This window comes from Stegodyphus dumicola, chromosome 3 (assembly GCF_044657685.1).
Source record: "Stegodyphus dumicola isolate Sdum_Otavi_A_Nest chromosome 3, ASM4465768v1".
Taxonomy (NCBI): Eukaryota; Metazoa; Arthropoda; class Arachnida; order Araneae; family Eresidae; genus Stegodyphus; species Stegodyphus dumicola.
The window spans coordinates 155,798,160-155,821,876 of record NC_140770.1 but is presented as its reverse complement, the minus strand read 5'-3'; the positions used below and the strand labels follow the sequence as shown (position 1 = coordinate 155,821,876).

The following is a 23,717-nucleotide window of genomic DNA, read 5'->3' as shown; positions in this document are numbered from 1 at the left end:
ATACATTATACATACTTTTTAATCTGAACTATATCTAAACTGTTTTTTTCCATAGAAAGTTAAATTTGCAGAATACGTGTTTGTCATGCACGTAATGTGTAACCTCTATGTTTGGCAAGGCTTTACTGTATACTAATTAGTAACTTTATTAATTTTAATCTGAATTTCTTGAAATCTCTACACTCATATCAAAATTTATCTTTACATGCATGAAATCATGGACTTCTGTGAAACTGTGAATTAAAATTTTTATGAATTTTTGTGAAATAATGCATTACTTTGTAATGCTTAAAAACAAAGGAGAGAAATTCAGAGCATTGCCTATAATTCATATTGTAGCATGAAAAAGTAAAAATGGTAATAATTCGTTACAAGCAAAAGCTCAGGGGAAAAAAGGAATAACTCTGAAAACATTAAGGCATACGAATTTGATATGGAATGTGATCTTCCCTGACATGCCTATACATATCACATATTTTTATATTGGCAATAGCATTGTTAACCACAGTTTGGGGAATTAAGTTCTATTCTGCCAGCAATGCAGTCTTCAAGGCATTTATATTTCTAGGACGAGGATTTCTTCACCTAACTGCTTTTCCAAGGTAATCATAAAAGTTTTATATCAGGTTAAAATCGGGAGATTTTGCTGGCCATAGTATTCGCTCTTTGTTTTCACTTTCAAGGAATATGTCACTGAGGTTTGCTGGATGTGTATGAGCACTGCTATCCATAAATAAAAAGTCAGATGTACATATTTCATTGAAAAGTCTTGCATAAGGTTCTAGCCTTAAACACAGGTTCTAGGACCTTGTCCCAATTGCAAACCTGCTATTGAAAATTTGTAGGAGCATACATCCATCGAACATTATTTCTTCACATAACATCACATCTGCATTACTGAAATGGTCATGTTTCATATTGTTCAAAGGAAGATTTTGCATTCCTGATGCTTTGCAAATGTAAACATGTTTAGAATTGGATTTGAAACTAAATTTCGACTTGTCGATAAAGAGAACATGGAACCGTAGGTAGTCTCTCAAGTCTTGATGTTTTTTGCACCAGCTGAAGGGATCCTTTTGTTGTGAAGACAGCAAGACACATACTCTTAGCCTTCTGTCATAAAGACCTTTTTCATTAAGCCTTTTGTATACAGTTTGCCATAACGCAACAGTTCCAGTGATCTGAACAAAACTGCTGAGCAGTAGACTTCCTGTTACGAGAGGAAATGATTGAATCTTGAGAACAAATTATTATTTGTTTACAACTTTATCCAGGCTTCCTCAGAACAGTCCCATAGTTCTCAAATTGTTTCCATAGCATAGAGATTGTCTGTCTTGAAATGTATATACATCATACTGCTTCCATGATTTTCTGCCCTACTTCTAAATGGCTGATGATTTACCACTTCACAGATTCTTTCAAATGATACTTGAATGTATATGTTGTTCTTGGAGCATATTATTAAGTTTTAACATGCTGTTTTTACCTTCAGCTTTTATGAACACACATTTTTCTTCTATTTAAGGTACTCTAAGAATTACACCATATTCATTATTTTGTGCATGCAAAGCTCTCATTAAGAAATCTTTGCATAAAGACTCTTTGTAAAACCTGCAACTTGTATTCCATTTCTCTTGTTCTATTATGGGTAAGAAAACAAATTACAAATCTAATTATTTTGCATAGTATATATTTGTTCAGACATTTATAGAGTCTTTAACTTTTTTTCGGAGCAGAAAAGATGAAAAATTAGCAATACCCTCCCTTGGAATGGAACTGCAAATCTTCTGATGCTAGCCAGAAGTGCTTCCAAATGTGCCTCGAAGTCAAATGTTAATTAAAGAGAAAATTCTTCATATTCTTTCTACTTAATGGGCGACTAGACAGAAGGAGATGCATTCACCAAATCAAGGATTGACGAATTATTGTCCACCACGTTTTAATTCAGGAACCGTTTGCAGATCCACTGAAATTTTTTACAAGTTATGTTTACAGCCATAACAAACTGCTTTGAATCCTTACACACTGAATTCAGATGCTATATTCCAGAAATTCACTTTGCAGAAAGCATTCAAGTCACTGTCAGATGGCATAAAGCCTTGATTTGCATATCAGAAACTGTTTGGTTACTTTTGATTATCTTGTCTTTCATAAAAACTGTAAGAATGGAATTTATAAGAATGGAGCACATTGTGAGATATTTCATGGAGTATCAATTTTTTTGGTTACGTAAAGATATATTAGGACATGAGTGTATATTTTCGATTGGAAAATGTTATTTAAGAAGGAGAGAAAGATAAGAGAAGAAATGAAAGTTTTCCCTGTGATGTGGAAAATGCCTTGCAAACTTCAGTACTGAAAATATTATGAGATGAAAATTTTTTTGTAAAAAAAAATTTGCATAAAGTAATGCATTCTGTATATAGTACACTGTGTTCCAAAAAGAATATGTGTGAAAAGAATATGTTCCAAAAAGCAAAGTGTTATTTTGTCCAAACTATCGATCACTGCGCCTCGGCTCGGCTATTGGCAAAATGAATACATAGTCTAGTTTATATTAATAGCCGCTAGATGTCAGTTGTCTTCTGTTTTGCATGGTAACCATCACATGTTTAAAATGCCTGCTCTGCCAAAATCAACTTGTCATGCCAGTCAGGAATTACAACTGCCTACAACAACAATTTGACGTGTTTTGAGGCGTCAGCTGGTTATGAAGCCGTACAAATTACATTTGTTACAGGCTCTGCATTCTGATGACAAACGCAAACGTATGGCATTTTGTAACGAGATTATTGATGCTATTGACAATGATAACACCTTCGCACAACGCATTGTGTTCAGTGATGAAGTGACTTTTCATGTTAGAGGTCATATAAACAAACACAATGTTCGAATTTGGGGCGGTTCTGTAGCCATTGAACATGTACGAAAATCAATGTGTTTTGTGCGATATCCCCATCATCTGTTTACGGCCCATTCTTTATTGGTGGAAACCCGGTTAGTGGTCAACAGTATCTCGCTTTGTTACAAAACTGGTTAATTCTGAGGCTGCACGAAGACAACTTCATTTTTCAACGAGGGCACCTCCTCACTGGTGTCGCCATGTGCGTGATTATCTGAATGAAACTCTACCGAACCATTGGATTGGTTGTCAAGGGTGTGCCGACTTATGTCTCAGCTGGCCTCCATGGTCACCAGATTTGACACCCTGTGACTTCTTCCTGTGGGGTTTTATTAAAGACAACGTTTATATACCACCACTGCCACAGAAACTGGAAGAGGTGAAGAACCGGATCCGTACTGTCATAACACCAGTGATGATGGACATGCTTGCCCGAGTATGGGAGGAATTTGAGTATTGATGTGATATTGTTCGTGTCGCTGATGGAGAACATACTGAACATCTGTAATCTGAACTTGAGAGGTTCGTACATATGTGAGTAAAGTTTCATATTCGTATGTCATACAGTTTAATAAATATATGCATTCGAAATATGCATATTCTTTTTGGAACACTCTGTATTATTAATGTTTGTTATTATAATTTTTACACTATAGCAAACAATATTATTGTTTAGATCTATGATTTCACATGTTCCCTGAATTTAAGCAATTATTATTTGGGTGCTGAATCCTAATTATACTCAGCTGCCTTGGAAATATCTGTAAATTGTCATAAATGAAAGTCATGATGAAGTGATGCAGACGACTAATACATAGCAAATCCTGCATTTCTGGAAAACTCTTTGGTGCATTTCTATTAATGGGGTGCAAGTTGTGAAATTGGCATCAAAGTCCCAAATGTGGTACCCTGTTTTCATCGTTTCAGTGTGAACAAGTGGAAAGAATGGATGTGAATCCTATAATTTTCAATCTTAGATTTTCAGTTGCTTTTGGAAGTACAGATAGTCATTCTTTGCCGAATTTATGCAATATGTGATTTTATTTAAGGTGAAAATTTATCACTGTGTACATGGAAGCAGGGAACAACAGTTTCATTTTTCCCATGTACACAACAGTCTGTTTTTCCTTAAAAAAGCACCAGAGAATTGTACAAATTTGGCATCACACATAGCCTTGGGTCTCCATACACTAAGAATTATATACAGTGGTGGCCAAAATTGTGGACACTTTTGAAAATTTTATGTTTTTGAACTTTGTATGCTTATAGAAAATGTTACGTTTCGCAAAATGCAAACTTGTATATATCATTTTAAAGAGAATTTATTACTGAATTCTATACAAAACACAAAATTCAATTATTTGCAATGCAAAAAAAGTTATATGTACTTTAATATAAATAAAAAACACAGTTATGAAGTGGTTTGTAATGTCTAGCTTTGCTGGCCAATCACTGTTCTTGTTCTGAGAACCAATCAAATGTTAGTAACTGCCAGTAGAATCTGACATCATGTTTATACTTGAAACAATTTATTATTTTGCTTTGTTCTGTAGAAGGAGGACCTGTTTCTTATACACTCCAATTACAAGTAGGAATTTTTGTAAAAATTTTTAATATTTAGTCGAGAAGCAATGACATCAAATAAAAGAGTAGATTGGACACCTAGAAAGAGATGTACGAGGGCCATCCAGGAAGTAGATTACGTTTCCGTCTGTGTCCGCTAGGGGCGGGGCTAGCGCGGCCATCTTGGGGTCAGAGCGTTGCGCAGCTCAGTCTGCATCTAGCCGTGCTAGTGAGAGGTTCGTGCTGTGCTCCGTTCAGATACTGTGACGGTTTGAAATGTCTGCGTTAATTGAAAATCCCGCGAGCTGCGAGGTGCGCTCAGTAATAAGGTTTCTGACTGCAAAAAACTGTAAACCGATAGAAATCTATCGGCAGCTTCGTGAAGTGTATGGGGACAACATTATCACTGAAGGTGGAGTGCGTCAGTGGGTCATAAGATTTCAAAATGGCCGAACCAATGTTCACGACGAAGATCGAAGTGGGAGACCCAGCATAGTGACCGCCGAACTTCTCGAAAAAGTCGATGCTAAAGTCCGTGAAAATCGAAATTTCACAATAACGGAACTTTCTTTGAGTTTTCCACAAATTTCGCGAAGTTTGTTGCACGAAATCATCAGCGAAAAGCTTGGTTACCACAAGTTTTGTGCAAGATGGATTCCAAAAATCTTGACAGAGGACCACAAAAATCAGCGAATGGCTGCAGCGTTGAACTTTTTGGACGCTTACCATAAGGATGGTGACTCTTTACTCGATCGCATCGTTACTGGTGACGAAACATGGGTGAAACATGTGAACTGTGAAACGAAATTGCAATCAATGCAGTGGGGGCACACAAGTTCTCCCCAAAAACCCAAGAAATGCATGCAAACAATGTCGGCAAGGAAGATGATGGCGACTGTTTTTTGGGACAGAAAAGGTGTAATTTTGGTGGACTTCCTGGAAAGAGGCACTACAATAAACTCTCAAAGGTATTGCCAAACTCTCCAAAAACTCAGAAGAGCAATTCAAAACAAGCGCAGAGGAATGTTGAGCTCTAAGATCTTGTTGATTCACGACAACGCCCGGCCCCACACGGCAAATGTCACTCGTAAAGTTCTTGAATCTTTTAAGTGGGAGTTGTTTCCTCATCCGCCGTACAGTCCCGACCTGGCACCGAGCGACTTCCACCTATTCCCAGCAATGAAGAAGTGGCTGGCTATGCAGCGTTTTGATGACGACGCACAGCTGCAAGAAGAGGTAACGAAGTGGTTGAAGGCGCAGGCGGCCGAATTTTTCGACGAAGGAATTTCCAAGCTCGTACATCGCTATGATAAATGCCTTAATTTGTATGGTGACTATGTAGAAAAGTAGTATTTGAGTGTGGCTTTCATCTGTATATAATAAAATTTGTTTCCTATACTTTGTTTATTTTTTTATTCCAAAACGTAATCTACTTTCTGGATAGCCCTCGTAATATTATTGTGCCACGAAAAAGTGGTCTTTCCTATGCTGAAATTGCAAGACAGGTGGGTGGATCAGTGACTACATCTGGGGTCCGAAAGTTTTGTTTATGATATTAGGAGACAAATTCAATAAAAAACAAAGAAGGAAAAGGCTGAAAAAGGTGCATCACATCTATTGATGACAGAAGAATAAAAAGTGTATGTCTCCAAGATAGAAAAATGTCATCATTGGCCATCAGAAGTGATCTGAATGATGCTGGTGTTTCTGTCAGTTCAAGAACAATCAGGAGAAGATTAACAGATGTTGGACTGAGAGGTAGAATTTCACGAAAAAAGCCTTATCTTAATTTTCAGCAATGAAAAAAAAAAAAAAAAAAAAAAAAGACTACAGTGGACAAAGGAACACATTAATTGGACAGATGATCAGTGGTCACAAGTTATATGGAGTGATGAAACTAAGATATCGTTATTCGGTAGTGATGGGCGAAAATATGTAAGACGTAGAATAGGAGAAGAGCTACATCCTGACTGCATTCAAGCAACTGTGAAGAACCCAGTTAGTGTTATGATTTGGTCATGCATGTCAGCAGATGGTATTGGTCGCCTTCATGTCATCGATGGGGCACTGAATGCCAGAAAATACATTGACACTATTCTAGAACCAAAACTTCTACCTTCCATCAGAGATCTCTTTCCCAACAATGCTTTGTTTATTTTTCAGCAGGATTCTGCTCCTTGCCACACGGCCAAAAATCGAAAGAGTGGTTTTGTACAAAGAGCATTAAATTGTTCTCATGGCCAGGAAACGGTCCTGACCTCAACCCTATCGAAAATATGTGGCACCATTTGAAAACTCTTGTCTGAATGAGGCGCCCATCAAATAAAAGGGAACTAATTGAGGCTATAATTGTTTCCTGGCATCATGTAATAACGAAAGAAGAGCTTAAAACTCTTGTCAGCTCGATGAAACGTCGATGTGAAGCTGTAGTAAAAAATAAAAAGTACCCTACTAAGTACTGAACTCACTGCAATCATCACTATCTAATGTATATCAATAACTATTATCATTTAACTTTTTTTGTATTGCAAATAATTGAATTTTGTGTTTTGTATTGAATTCGGTAATAAATTCTCTTTAAAATGATGTATACAAGTTTGCATTTCGTGAAACGTAACGTTTTCTATAAGCATACAAAGTTCAAAAACAAAAATTTCCAAAAGTGTCCACAATTTTGGCCACCACTGTATATGTTATGTTCACCAGTCTTTTCATGAAGCTTTATGTATGGTTAGGGCTGCTGCCATGTAGCTAAATTTCTCACCAACTTTAAGTTTCGCACTAAATTACGCCAGTTAGCAGGAAAGAATCAAATTTTTGGATGATCCATTAGAGATTTTATGCACATTTGTTGAACAAGTTACATTTATAAATTAATACCAGCAAGACATATATTGGCATATTTGGACAGAGACAAAGAAATAATTTTGTAGCATGTGTAGAGGTGGTTGAGAGGAGGTACTCGCACTGAAGCACAGATAATTACTATAGAACTTGGTGGTAATCCCCTTTTAGATGAGTAATAATGCCTGCTATCATTTAATTCATCATCTAACAAAAAATGTTCAATTACTTTACCAAAGTAGCATACTTGCAATTCACTTTGTGTCTTAGTACTAGATGTAACCCTGCACAACTTGTGTTCTATACTAACTTCTCTAAGTAACTTGAAAATAGCTTTAAAATATCTTTAGCTATGAACCTGCTTTTGTTTGAATATAAAATTTAATGTTGATGTGGCAAATAGAGCAATCAAATATGTTAAATTTCTTTGATCACTGGAAATAATAATCTGATGGATTATCAGCTATGCTTGTCAGTTTCCTTTAATATGATGACAGTATAGCAGTTACCCGCTAATGATGCCTTGAGATTTTAGATGTTTTAGCATTTCCTAATAATCTGATGGATTATCAGCTATGCTTGTCAGTTTCCTTTAATATGATGACGGTATAGCAGTTACATGCTAATGATGCCTTGAGATTTTAGATGTTTTAGCATTTCCTTTTCAGAACTGCTGTAAGCAGTCTGTGTTTCTTCAAAACAATGCACATCAACATTTGTCAAACATATCATCAAAATGTGTAAGTGGTATCACCATGTTTCCATGGTCTGCCAAATTGCTTTCAGTGTTGCATGAAGAGATATCCCAAAACTCTTTTGATATTTGTATGCTTTAATGTTGCAATGGGTATATTGAATGCATCTTAACAGAGATGGAGTCATTTCATGCAGATATATTGGTATATATATCTTTTTCTGAGTAATAAATATATTAATTTATTTATTTTTCTCTAAAAATTTGATCATGTCTGTAAGTGTAAGGAAAATCGCACTACCTCTCTGTGGTGCTGTAATTTCAGTTTTATTAGATGTATTTATAGTTTGCTGTCATTCATATTTTTTTCCTTTAGCCTGTTATGCGCAGTCCTGGTGACCGCTGGATGATTAAAGGGCCTGCTGAATACATTCCTCCAACTGAAGTTGAGATAATTACCAAAAGATATGCTATTCCTCTAGATGAAAATGAAGGGATATATGTTAGAAATATTAAAAGTGGTCATGTGAGTTAATTTTTTGCTTCTTTATTAAAATTAACAATTCAGTTTATTTTGATTGACTTGTAAAATGAATGCACACAAAGGGGAAAAAAACTGCATTTTAGACAGCATGTTTCCAAAAATCTTTATGTGTCCTTTATTTTCACAACTCCTAGTTACAGACATATTCCTTTCTATTACATATATGCTTTAAATAAAGAAAATAGTCATATTCTGGCATTTTTAAATTTAAAATCATTTTTGTGAAACTTGCAGAATGTAATTTTTTATACAATTTCTAGTTTTCTTCAGTTATATTTAGTAAAAGTTTATACTTATTCAAAAAAAAGAAAAAAGAAAAAAAAAAAAAAAAAAAGAAAACACATGCACAGCACAAAAAATGGTAGCTTTTACATGGCAAAAATTTGCCAAGGTATTTAATCTTAGAGTTTGAGATCATGCTACCTGGAAATTGAGAGGTTGTATACAAATTGGGAAGAGAAATTTTAACTTAAAATCAATCACAATTGAAATTTCAATTTAAGAAAAATTTCTGATGATGATAGATTAAGTGCTGAATGTTGCTATAAAAATGTCACAAAAAGTTTTGAAGAATATAAATTCAAAATGGAAGTATTTGCAGAATTTACTTCAGAAAAGTGTAACAGACATCAGTCTTGTCACATATTTTTATTTCTTTTCTTTTTTTTTTTTGTAATATTATCTGTGTAAAATTAAAAATATTTCTAATCCAATGCTTTTTCTCTTTTTTTTTATTTTTTTTTATCTTTCTCCTTCCCCTTTTCTTGGAGGGCGACTATCATCAACCTCCATTCTGGCAAGAAATGTCAGAGCGGATGCCACCCGTTATGATTGTTGTATTTTAATTCCTACATGTGTATTGTATGGATAGAAGTGAAGAACTCTCCGCAAGATTTTGCATACTACCAGAAGATTTAAATCCAACTGTCACATTATTCCTTGGGTCTTATTACTACTATCTTCTTATTTTTTTAATTAATGCTCATTCTATATATATTGTCAAATGACCTCTTGATTGTACAACCACCAATGATAGCCACAGTCTGAAGTTGTATATGAAGTCAAGAAGGACCTCTTCTGATAGAGTAATGATAATGCATCTTTATATTTTCCTTCTATTATTGACTGTTAGTAGGATTAGCTCCTTTCAATCAACACCACAAGGAATCTAGTATTCCAAGATCATGGCTGTAATAAGGAAATCTTCTGTCTCATTTTGGCAACGTGTAATAAGTAAGGTACCGTTATTTCTGCTATTGCAAAATAATTAGTGTTACCGTGTTGTTTTCTACAGCAGATAGAATTCTGGTGCAGTTTTTGAGAAGATGTACAATGAGTTCTCACGAGCACCTATGTAGTACCTTATGCAGAGTAAAAATTTATTTGCGTTCAATAACTACAGAGGATCTCTTAAATGAGCTGTGTATGTTTATGTATTGAAAGCTAGTTTAGAAAGGAAGAATTAAATTAGAAAAGGAAACTCTGGATCAATTTAGCACAGATAGAAGAATAATTGTTGTAAAATATGCTAAAAGTCTAAATTAGGTTGAGAGAGGGGGAAAAGTTTAAGAGTCTCTTTAGTTCTATTCTCAAGCTGTCAACAATCTGATTAGATTCATATATTTGAATTTGTTTTTTTATTTGGTCATTTATTTGATTACTGCAAAACACACATTGAGGGCTATCTGCTTATGGGGGCATGCCTTTGATGAGAATTTTCTTAGACAAACTGGCTCTTATTTACATTGTGTAAGGGAAAACACATGAAAATGTTAAATAAATCGATATCATATGAAGAAGCAAGTCGAAAAATAAGAAACGTATCTTTTCACATTTTTTATTCAATCTTAACAACACGTGCACAACATTACATCGGCATCCATAGCTCGCACACAGAGAAGAGAGAACTTGGTGTTGCCAGTATGGTAAAGATAAATGTACCAAAGTAACACACCTCCTTACATTTATATTTACTAATTACAAACAAACATAGATATAAGCAATCTTTTCATCTTTACCATTTACAATTAAGCATAGATATAAACAATAACATTCAACGTTTAACACAAATTATTTTTAAAAAAGTTTCTTTCATTAACTTAAATGTTAAAATCAAAGTTAAACACAATTTAGTTTACATAAGGACATTACCAAAATCTATTTCATTTCAAGCAAATATATTTAAATAAACAGTACACAAAATTTATTTCAATTTCAAACCTTCCCTAAATTTCATAAATTTAATCTTTCCTAAAGACTTAGTAAAGATATCTGCAATATTTGATTCTGAATCAATCTTTACAATTTCAATTACTCCATTTTGAACATTTTCGTGAACATAGTGATATTGAACTTCTATGTGTTTTGAATTTTTAGTGAAGTTCCCATAATTAGCAATGGCCAAAGCTCCTGAATTATCTTCATAAATTTTAATGGGGTGAGTTATATCAGCAAAAACATCATTCACAACATTTTTCAAGAAATTAATTTCTGTCACAGCCTCAGATAAAGCAATATATTCGGCAAAAGTGGAAGATTTTGTCACACAATTTTGCTTTTTGGATTTCCAGTAAATTGGATTACCAAATAATTCAATAACAAACCCAGTAGTTGACTTTCTGTCAACAATATCACCTCCCAATCAGCATCAACATAACAATTCATAATATCAGTTTTAAGATTTTTACTATAGGTTAATTTTAGATGTTTTGTTAAGTACAAATACTTTAAAACATGTACAAATAAGTACAAATACTTTAAAACATGTTAATTTTAGATGTTTTGTTAAGTACAAATACTTTAAAACATGTACAAATACTTTAAAACATGATTTTGTTAAGTACAAAAACTTTAAAGCATATTTGAAATGTGTCTCATCATAACAATTTTGAAATCTACTTAAATAATTTACGCTGAAAGATATGTCTGGTCTAGTACCATGACTAATATACAAGAGTGCTCCTATTAGATTTCTATATTTGATATTTTGATTTAAATTAGATTAGCTTAGTTTAAGATTAGTCTCCATTGGTGTATCATAAAGCTTTGAATTTTTAATACCATACAGTTTAGCTAAAGATTCAATATAATTTTCCTGACTCAGTGTTAAGATATTGCTTTTCTCATCATATTCAATATCAATTCCAATGTAGCTTTTTACTTTATTTAAATCCTTCATTTTAAATTTTTTATGTAGTTGTTCCTTAATATCATTAATTACCCGAGTATCTCTGCAACATATCAACAAATAAAAGAATATATACAAATACATCATTTTCAGATTTTACATAAAGACAATAATCATATTTACTTCTACGAAATCCTAGACTCAGGTTTTAAATCAGGTTTTAAACTCAGGTTTATCCTAGACTCAGGTTGTTAAAACACTCATACCAAGCACGAGGGCTTTCTTTCAACCCATATAGTGCTTTCTTTAATTTATACACTCTATTTGAATTATCATTATAGCCTTGTGGTTGTTTAACATAAACCTCAGACACAACATAACCATTTAAAAAGGCAGTCTCAACATCCATTTGATGAATATTTAAATTATACTGACAGGAATATGAAAGTAACAATTTTAAGGTTTGCATCTTGATGACAGGGGAGTAAGTGTCCTCAATACTATCTTTTTGCTGGAAACCTCGAACCACTAATCTAGCTTTAAAAACACTACCTGGTTTTCTTTTGAATACCCACTTCACATCTAGAATTGCTTTATCCTTTGGTTTAGTCACTAGTGTCCAAGTGTTATTTTTAACAAGACTGTTCATTTCACTGTCCATTGCCTCTTTCCAATGTCCAGCCTCACTGCATGTTGTCGCCTCCTCAAAGTTACCTGGAACTGTAGCATCACAAAAATTTGCACTAACACAGTAGTACCTGAATTCTTCATGAAATCGAACTGGTGGTTTGATTTGCCTTCTTGGTCTCATTCCACTTTTTGTTTCATCTTCATTTTTCACACTGTCCTTGGAGTTATCATTACTCGATTCACACGACACTTCTTGAGGTTCATTCTTCTTATTTGTATCATCATTCTTATCTTCATCATCACAACCTACACACATTGTGTCTTCTTCAACAATATCAACATGTCTGGCAACTATTATTCTGTTATTCATCAAAACTCTATATCCAACTTCTGTATACCCAAGTAAAATTCCAAATTCAGCCTTTTTATCCCACTTCGACTTTCTCTTTTCTTCTGGTATTCTTACATACACTCTACTTCTGTATAATTTCAATTCATTAGCAGATGGTTTCCTATTGAAAAATATTTCATATGGTGTCTTCTTTACAATAGTATTTGTTAATGTTCTGTTTTTCAAATAAGCAGCAGCTTTAATTACTTCAGGCCAGTAACGTCTGTCAACTTTTGCTTCGGCTAAAAGACATCTTGCCATATCCATTATAGTTCTGTTGTAACGCTCAGCAGTACCATTTAATTTGTGTACATATGGTGGGCATGACTTTATCTTGAAACCTTTTTCTCTTGCAAATTTGTATATCTTGCTATTCATATATTCACTACCATTATCACATCTTAGTTCTTTGATAGTCTTTCCTGTTAAATTTTGAATTTCATTTACATATTCAATTAAGCAATCAGAGACTTGATCCTTATATTTGATACAATAAATTTTTGCCAACTTGCTATAATCATCAATAAAACTCACAAAGTATTTCTCCCCATTACATCCAATTGTTCTGTGAGGTCCATTTACATCTGTATGTATAATCTCCAGAATATCTTCTGCTTTTCTTCTATTATTCTTGAATGGTAAATTGTGCATTTTATTTTCAATACATATGGCACACTTCATATATTCGGTTTCTATTTCTTTAGGGATTTCTTCTAATAGCTGATCTTTGCACATAATATCCAGATATTTAAAATTTACATGTCCAAATGAACGGTGCAATTTTTCTTTTAACGTTAACTTACTGTTGGTCAAATTTGCGAATATTTTACTATTTTTTACATAACTCTTTATATAATCTTTCTTCTTTCTTTGCTATTGCTACTAATGAACCATTGACATCGTATATTTTAGAGAACTTTTCTTTTGAAACTATTTTATGATTATCAGTAATCTTCGAATAACTTAATAAATTTGCTTTCATTTCTTTTACATAAAATACATTCTTCAACGTTACGATAGATTCAGAGTTACATACAGGAAAAGAAACTGTTATATTGCCAACCTTTGTAGTTTTCAAAATCCTTCCGTCACCGACTTTCACTTGAATAGGATCCTTCAAAGTGACTTGCTCTTTGAAATGTTCATCACTGTTTATAATGTGGTCTGTGCATCCGTTATCCAGTAACCAATTGATTTCATTTTTATTTGTCACAATATTTGCACTGGAACTTGTCATGTTACTTTCAATAACAGTGGTGTGAAAACTATTGCCTTGATGAGTGTTTATTCTCTGGTTAGAATATGTTCCACGTTCACGATGTCCACTAAAAGCACGACTACGTCCTTGATTGTTTGAAGAACTTCGAACGCGATAATTAGTGGAGCCATTACAACGATAGTTCCTTTGATGGACATGCCAACAATTCTTTTTAATGTGACCAGGTTTTCAACAGTTATAACAGACATTCCCTTGTGGGCCCGATTTACTTGTTTCAATTTTGAACGCATTTGATTTTTCTGCTGGTGCACAATCTTCATAATCATTTTTCTCTTCAAGTAATTTGATTTGATTTTGCTCTTTAGGTAATCGACTGTTCTGTCCTTCTCTGGTAATACATCTATTAAGTCACCAATGTGACTGTAATTTGAAGGTAATGCTCTTAGCATATAGTTAAATTTTTCTTGTTCCGTCACGGTGGCACCGGCATGTTTCAGTTCGTTCACATACTTCTCAAAATCATCGAAAAATATATTTACATCAGGATAATTTTTCAGTTTCACACATTCTAAGTTATTTCTACAAACAATTTGTAGAGATGTTGAAGTTTTTAAATACATTGCATCAAATTTCGTAATTATATCAAATGCAGTCTCACACTTGTGAATGTATTCCAATTGCTTGTTTGTTATGGCGCCGTAAATGTAATTTGTAGCTTGTATATCCTTTTCTTCCCATTTTTCCACGTCATCATTTTCACTGACTTTTCGCTGAACCACATCTTTACACTTTTTAAATTGAAGAAATTTCATCATACGCACTTTCCAATTAAAATAGTCCGAACCATCAAATAGCGGTATGCCGATATCGCTGCTTCTTGTACATGCCATTTTTACGCTAGTACCAGTAACTTTTAAAACAAATTATAACTACTAAATTCTTCATTCATATTCACAAACCACGAGAACTGCTACCATGTTAAATAAATCGATATCATATGAAGAAGCAAGTCGAAAAATAAGAAACGTATCTTTTCACATTTTTTATTCAAACTTAACAACACGTGCACAACATTACATCGGCATCCATAGCTCGCACACAGAGAAGAGAGAACTTGGTGTTGCCAATATGGTAAAGATAAATGTACCAAACTAACAGAAAATGCTCCTGCAGTTAACCATTTCGCCAAAATTCAAAATCATGAACTGAACTATTTGTGAAAAAGCAGTTTTATCTACTTGCCACTCTTGGACATGTTCGAATTCAGTTTTAGTTTTTTTCACTCTAAGGTCATTTGCACCCATGTTGTTTGAATCTTGACTATGCCTGTATTTCACTCCTGTAGGAATGAGTTATAGTTAATTAATTCTTTCTTAGTTTGTTTAATACTCTGTTCTAAGCAAATGTATGTGATGTTTATCAAAGACAGACAAAAAAAAAAAAAAAAAAAAAAAAAAGGCAGTGTATAAATGTTGTTAAATGCATAGGCTTATATTTTTCTTATTCTATAGCTTTAATTCTCATAAAATTTATAATTATCTGTCTTTGAATAGGGAAATTTGTAGTAAACTCAGTGGCTTCCATTAAAACGTGGTTTATACCAACTTGAATCTGAAGAAACTAAAGAAGGACTACAGAAGAACTAAAGCATAGACTACAGTTTCTAGATAATACTCAGTCTGTCTGGCGCTGCTCATAGATCTCTTGCTGTCACAGCTGGAATTAGAAGCTTTTATTCTAGTGGTGGTTGCTGCTACTTGAATAGAATTTAAAAATTTGGCCAGTGTTCAACAATATTATCAGCAATGTTTGACACAATCTTCTAACCTGGTTTGCATCTTGTAAGCTTGTATTTTCTTGTCAGAAATAAATGTGAGGATTCTGAATGTGGACTTGTGCAACTTGATTTTGCATGTATGTGTTATTTTAATTGTCTCAGTTGAATTTGTCCGGTGCAAGAATTTTTTTATACGTTTTTCTTGTATGTAATACGCTGCAGAGTGTTAGCCTCATTGCAGTAGTCTTCTTTAATTAGTGGTTTGAAAATTCATTCATTAAATAAGTCAAACATTACTTAGAACAGCAAAACCTGATCTTTAAACTTCTCCTAATTTTTGATAAGGCTCCAGCACATGATACTGTTGCGTTTTTCTTTCTTCTGACACCAATTGTTACATTATTTTCTTCCTTCACATTCGTACGGGGTTCGTGGGGATTTGGAGTGAATAACGATGACACTACTTGATGAAGTAACGAAACATACTTTATTTGCCAGTATTGTCAGGACAGCTCTAAAACACTTTTTACAGTCGATGAACTACTATAAACAAGCTGGAACAATCAGCAAAGCACAGTACAGCTTTCAGCTGTCCTTGGTCGTTCTTGGAACTCCACGTACTCTCGAGACTCTCCATGCTACAACTCGCGAGGCACTCGACAACACACAGAGCACGGCTCCTGACTCACAATTGTTAAATTGTGTCTTAGGTTAAATTGTTTCCTTGGTCGTTCTCGGAACTCCACGTACTATCGAGACTCTCCATGCTACAACTCGCGAGGCACTCAACGACACACAGAGCATGGCTCCTGACTCACAATTGTTAAATTGTGTCTTAGGTTAAATTGTTTCCAAAATTTTATTAGTGTGTCATGCTTTTATTCACCCGAGTACAGCTTCGGTTTAGTAATTCCCGGAGCTCAACACACTCTCTCGATGATGTACTAACCGCGATACACTAAGAGACTCCTTCGGTGCATTCGTTGCCCAGCTGTCAACTCGATCGACTCCGCAAGAATTGACTCGCTAGATGAGACACCAACTCGATACTGACTAGACGAGGCACACTCGCCCTGTCGATGAAGTGTACACTCGATACTAACTCACTCTCCGCATACCAGCAGGGTGTATATAGCTTTTGGCTGGTGTTTGAGAACATTCTGGGCTAAACTGGTAAGAATTCGTTCCAGAAGGTTCTCCATCCATCCATGGCATATCGCCAATTTTTTCGCCAAATGTGGCAACACTGCCTTACGTTTTTCTTTCTTTTCTAACACCAGTTGTTATGTTATTTTCTTCCTTCACGTTTGTACGGAGTTCGTAGATTTGGAGTGAATAACAACACTTAATGACGTATCGAAACACACTTTTATTTCGCCAATATTAATCAGGACAGCTCCAAAGTCCCTTTTACAGTCGTCGAACTGTTATAAACACGCTGACCCTTTCAGCGACACAGCCTTCACACTGTCAGGCAATAACGGTGGAGACAGCTTTACTGCAGAGCACCCGAGTACAGCTCCCAACTCTGCTTGGTTGTTCTCGGAACTCCATATACTCTCGAGACTCTCCACACGATGCACTCGACGATACACAAGATTATAGCTCTTGACTCAACATAGTCTAAGACAAAACTCGTTGATGAATAATTTGCGATGCACAAAAAGAGTCTCTTGATGCACTCGATGACCAACTGGACGCTAGACTTCGAGACACTCGTTCAATGACTATCAGCTCACCAGACGAGGCACACACACTAACTGACTGCGGACCAGCAGGGTTTATATAGCTTTCGGCTTGTGTTCGAGAACATTCTGGGCTAAACCGGTAAGAATTCGTTCCAGAAGGTTCTCCATCCATCCAGGCATGTCGCCAAATGGACGATTTCTCACCAAATGTGACAACCCTGCCTTCCCTTGCCATTTTATGGCAACCCTAAACCTGCTTTGCGGGGAAGCTATCTTACCGCACCTGTACATTTCGTAACAGTACTAAAGCCCTAACGACATTATTGCATCCAAATGTACAAGTTTTATTTCTTCCACTAAACATGACTTACTCATTCCAACCATTGGAACAATGAATCCAAAACATTCAAAGTCTCTTATATGAGGCATGTTTACATCTCTCCAAATAAAGCACTAGGTGAATGAAAGCATGACACACAAATAAAATTTTGGAAACAATTTAACCTAAGACACAATTTAACAGTTTAACATAAGTGTAAAAATGATTAAACTCATATTGGAGCAAGTGAATTCATCAACAGCGAATGCTTGCTGACATCAGCACTGGCCAGAAGTTTTCAACTATTTTAAAGGATTTCCATTGAAAGATAATGAAGCCAAGAAAATTGTACAAATTGCAAAAGTAATAGGTGGTGAAAGATTTTTCAAATATAGAAGGAGAAATCAAAGAATTAATAAGAAATTATGTTTGTGAATTTCTAGTGTAGAATTGAATGAATTTATAACACCACTTGATGTTGAAAGTAGTGATAGTGAAAAAGATAAAGCCAACATACAAGAAGTTAGTTATTAGGAAAGGCATTTGGACTGTCTTATTTTGAAACGGAGACTAAGAAGAAAAAAGAGAATATTTTATGAGAGGTATGGAAAAACGTTTCATTCCTTACCACGAAATATTTAATGAGTTGCATCACACATTGTCTCAATGAAAAGTCACCAGAGATTAAAAAAAATAAGTATATCATCTGCCTACTTATTAATAAGCAACAGATATGTTTCCAATTAACATTTTTTCATTTTCCCTTTTAATTAAAATAATATTTAGGTTTGCATAAATTATACATACTTCGTTAACCTAAACTATACCTAACCTGTTTTTTTCACTGAAAATTAACTTTTTAGAATGTGATTTTGCCATATGTGCAATGTTTTAGTGACATACTCCCCACATTCAGCTAGGGTTTACTGTATTTCTTGAACTTATGTCTGAAGTATCTGTTCACAATTATTATTATAATTTTTATTTGGAAGTTTATAACATTTTCAGAATTAGCTTTGTTCAATTCAGGTACACATTACAAATTTCTGAACTAGTACTTCATGTGTTTGTGACTTATGTGCAGAAGAATATATCTCTATAATTCCATGTATAATTATTGCTTAAAAAATAAAATGAGATAAAGAAAAAGAGGAAATAAAAGAAAAAGTATTTGTGCAACTTTTTTTTTTTTTTTTTTTTTTGAATTAGTGACAACAGAATGAGAAAATGATGATTATTGATTAACCAACACTGAAAAAATTATTTGTAATAAAACATAATAGATGATTTAATTAATGTAATTTAGTAAGATTCTCAAAAGGTATATGAGCAGTCTTTGATGAAAATATTTCTATACACTGTTTAAAAGTAATACAGTCAAACGTCGTTAATCCGGACTCGTTGGGACTTCGGCGATTCCGGATTATCGATTTTTTCGGATTATAGATCATCAGTTTAAATCTGGTAAAATGGCATGCAGAAATTATAAAATTAAAAATATGAAACCGTAATTTACGAAATAAAGAACAATTAGGATCTAAAGGGTATCAAAATTTACAAAAAAAAAAAAAAAAAAAAAGCTTAATATTTATTTGTTTACTTTATTAAACATTTCTTTCAATGTAAGTTGTTTAAGTTGCTTCGTTTTTTATGTTATAATACATTCTCTTTAATTCTATAAACAGACATAATTTCTTGTTCAGTTACAAAGTTCCGCCGTTCAAGTCCTATAATTGCTGTGTCGAGAATACCGACTAATTTGTCAATCGAAATTTTTCGTTTTCAATAACCTCTGTCACTTTCTTCGCTATCAGAAGCGAATTATAATGACGAGCCATTTGATTCATATCATATCAAAGACGAGATGAAATACTACATTGAGTAAGCAATTATAAGCCAAATAAAATAAAAACATCTATCTGCCCTTAAGATAAGGATAGTGCTGACAGATCAACTTCCAATTTAATGCACGCCGCTGCGGTGTTAAAGATAAACAAAGTTTAGATAAACAAACGTTAAAGTTTAGATAAACTTTATCCATTTTTTGCAGCAATTTCACTTTTTGTTTAATGGACTCCGAAAGATACTTTTGCTTTGTATATCCTTTACATATTAGTAAATATATATCGGAAATTCTATTTGACATAATCGAAAGTTCAAGCTTCTTTTATAAAATTGCTCTAACAGTGTGCAAAAAATAATAATCCGGATCCAATTCGAAGATTAAGGAACAACGCAATCTGCAACATTAACTGAAATAGATAATTAGATAGTTTTAGCTTAGCTTATCCCGTCCGTTATACATTAAACGCGCATTCGTAAACGTATTTTGCGCATGCGCACACGCAAATTAGCAGCGGTAAAGGTCTTACGCGCATGCGTCAACGCGAAGCATGCGCAGAAAGTTTGTAGCTTTGAGGTCCGGATTATAGATAATTCCGGATTATGGGTGTCCGAATTAACGACTTTTGACTGTATATGTTTAATTGTATTATCATGAATCATCCTTTATTGTCTGTCCTAAACTCAGGTTCGTCTGGTATCTGGGTCAACATATATGCTGACACAAGATGAAGAATTATGGGTTAAGGAATTACCTAATCAAGTAGAAGAGTTGTTAAATCAAGGTCTTGATCCATTAGCTGACAGAGGGACATGGAGAATGAGACATGCTAATGCTTCTGCAGTGAAGTCGAGAACTTCTAAATCTGAAGAAGAAGGAGCTCGTGCTGTAACTTTAAGAGTGCCACATAATGCTGCAGTTCAGGTGTATGATTATAAGGAAAAAAAATCTAGGTAAGAATCAATTGAAATGCATGAGTATCATAATGGTGTGTTCTGTATTTTAGGTTTGCATCAGATGCCTTTTGTGAAAAATAAAATGTTTCTCCTGTTCAAGTAAATATTATGTGACTGATGGTTAAAATGTCTTTTTATTAATCCTCCCTTTTGATAATGAAATATGAAGCATTATACTTCATATTTAGCCAGTTGTCCAAATTAACAAAATAATGTAATGCTAAATATGATAAAAGTTATTTGTCTTGAAGTAGAGATTGATGTTAATATGTAGTCTTTGTTGGAATACATGGTAAGGTAGTTCTCATAGCCAAATAAATTCAATTTTGTGATTCTTGTCATTAGTGGGAATTATAATTCACTGTGGCAGTTCTAATCTAAGATAAATTTGTCTTCTAATTATCTTTGAATGCATTAAAGTGGTTGATTGATAGTGATGCTAAATTTATTCGGTTATGAAAAACTTAGCAGTAACTGTAGCTAAAATACAAGCATAATATCTAAACATGTATCATACCTTAGTTTCAAAGAATCACTTTGTAAGTTTGTCATTATGTGATCAAATATTTAGTTATGTCTGAAGGATAATATTCACTGTAGAATTTATATGTATATATTTACTTACGGATATATTAAATAATTTTAAGAAATAGGGTTTTTTTAAAATAAATTGAGGAAATATTTTTATAAAAGTACAAAACATTTCTCACAAACAATGTATTATAAGGATGTCAAACCATTCAGATGAAAATATAACAGATCACATTGCTGAATTTAGTGATATTGAAATGTCACCATGTTTTGCAGTGATTATGGTTAAGGAATATTACCGGATGTTTTGAAATAGGTGTGTACTTGTTACTAACTGAAAGAAGTAGAAACAGGAAAAGATGTTGTTGTTTAACGTGAAGTCACAGAAGTTGGAAATTAGTATATATATAATTAAATTAGTGTGCACGGAAAGTGAACAATCTACGAAAGACTTAGTACATTTACAACTGACAATACAAATCAGGAAATGTTGATCACAAGGATTGCCCTACACTTCTTCCTATGCCATTAAATTGACAGAGCTATTGTAAAAATATTAGTGATCAAGCTTTCTACTTCACAAATACCTAGCCCAATGGCTGTTGCCTTGATAATCTTTTTTTTTTTTTTTTTTTTTGTGTGTGTGTGTGTGTGTGTGTGTGTAAGTGGAAGAATGAATGTTAAGTAATGTCACTGTTTGATGGAATTTTTTTAGATGAGCATGTTAATATGATGGTATTTAAATCATCTAAAGTTAAAAATTGCATTTCCCCCCCCCAAAAAAAAATGAAGAGGCCTACTGGTGGCTAAGTGTTAAACTCGCTGAACACTGGTAGTTTGGTCCATGGTTCAAATCCCACAAATGGGTTGGATGCATGGGCATTTTTGTGGTTTTTCATATGTATAACACATATACAGGGTTCGTGTGGTCCTTAAGATCCCTTAAAAGTCCTTAGATTTTTTGGAATCGATTTTTGGTCCTTAATTTTGGGCAAAATCAGCATAAGGTCCTTAATTTAAATCATCTGAAATTTCTGTCTGTTTTTAAGACTGCCATTTTGAGTGTGAATTAGCATTTTAGAGGATATTTTTGGCGATTCACTGGCATACAGTCAAAAGTCGTTGATTCGAACACCCATAATCCAGACCTCAAAGCTAAAAACTTTCTGCGCATGCGTCTTGTTGACACATACACATGGGCGTTTACGCGTGCGTGTAAGACCTTTACGACTGCGCATTTGCATGTTTGCAAGCACAGAATACGTTTTCGTATGCGCGTTTAATGTATAACGGATGGTATAAGCTAAAATTATCTAATTATTTATTTCAGTTAATGTTGATGATTGCGTTGTTCCTTAATCTTCGAATTGGATGCTGCTTATTATTTTTTGCAGACTGTAAGAGCAATTTTATAAAAGTAAACTTGAACTTTCGATTATGTCAAATAGAATTTCCGATGCTGGAGCTCCCAAAGGATCTACAAAACGAAAGTATTTTCGATGTCCGTCAAACAAAAGGTGGAATTGCTGCAAAAAATGGATAAAGACATGAAGAAGGTGACAGAGAGGTTAGTGAAAACGAAAAAGTTTCGATTGACAAGTTAGTCGGTATTCTCGGCACAGCAATTACGGGACTTGAACAGCGGAACTTTGTAACTGGACAAGAAATTATGTCTGTTTATAGAATTAAAGAGAAAGTATTATCACATAAAATGAAGCAACTTAAACAACTTACTTTGAAAGAAATGTTTAATAAAGTAAACAAATAAATATTAAGCTTTTTTTTTTTTTTTTTTTTGTAAAGTTTGATACCCTTTAGATCATAATTGTTCTTTATTTCATAAATTACGGTTTCATATTTTTAATTTTAGAATTTCTGCATGCCAACTTACGAAATTTAAACTGATGATCTATAATCAGGAAAAATCGATAATCCGGAATCGCCAAAGTCCCGATGAGTCCGGATTAACGACTTTTGACTGTATATGGTTATCTTTTGAATGGGTTCGTGAATTATAATTTGTTTCTTTTTCTAATATAAATGATGGGATACTCACGTTTCTAAGTAAGAAATGAAACATTTGCATTTTAAAATTCATTTTTTCCAATAAAGAGCTCTTGAACAAATTTTCGCTTTGGGGATGTGAACACTTTTATTAAACGGTTCTAAATTTCGTGACTTGTCAATATTTTGGTGATTTTAAGATCAGTTTCTATAGAAAATTTTTAATTCTGAGATCTGAAAATTTTTCGACCATTTTTTTTAAAACATTGTAACATTGATAAATTTCATTAAAATAATGGTAATATATTGAAATTATATTTAAAAAATAACATTAAAATAAAGCATTTTCATTTTTTGCTGTCATATTATAAAGTTTCCTTTTGGCAACTTATTATACAATATTTTGAATCTGAAAAAAAAAAAAAAAAAAAAACCAAGTTATAATGCTATAAAGCAGAGTTTATGAAACAACTCTTAGCAAAATTATCTATGTAATTAATTAAAAATGTCTTCCTTTTTAATTTTTTCATAGTAAAAGTTTTTCTCATGTATTTGTCTTAGAATATTCAAAATTCTCAGAATATGCATCAGTTTTCTCTGTAAAATTAATTTTACACCTTTTCCCTCCTTTTTTTTTCCAAAATATTTCTGGCTTTTTGCTGTTACAGAATTGGTAGGAATAATT

At 33.6% G+C, this 23,717-nt stretch overlaps 1 protein-coding gene across 2 annotated transcripts in view; it reads left to right on the top strand.

Annotated features, from left to right (window-relative positions):
* LOC118187649 (major vault protein-like) overlaps window positions 1-23,717 on the top strand; it is a 116,199-nt gene that overhangs the window by 69,696 nt on the left and 22,786 nt on the right. For both annotated transcript variants that reach the window (XM_085813534.1, XM_085813533.1), the window contains 2 exons: window positions 8,380-8,529; window positions 20,229-20,494. In XM_085813534.1, coding sequence (XP_085669660.1) covers window positions 8,380-8,529; window positions 20,229-20,494 — 416 coding nt within the window. The remainder of the gene's footprint in view (window positions 1-8,379; window positions 8,530-20,228; window positions 20,495-23,717) is intronic.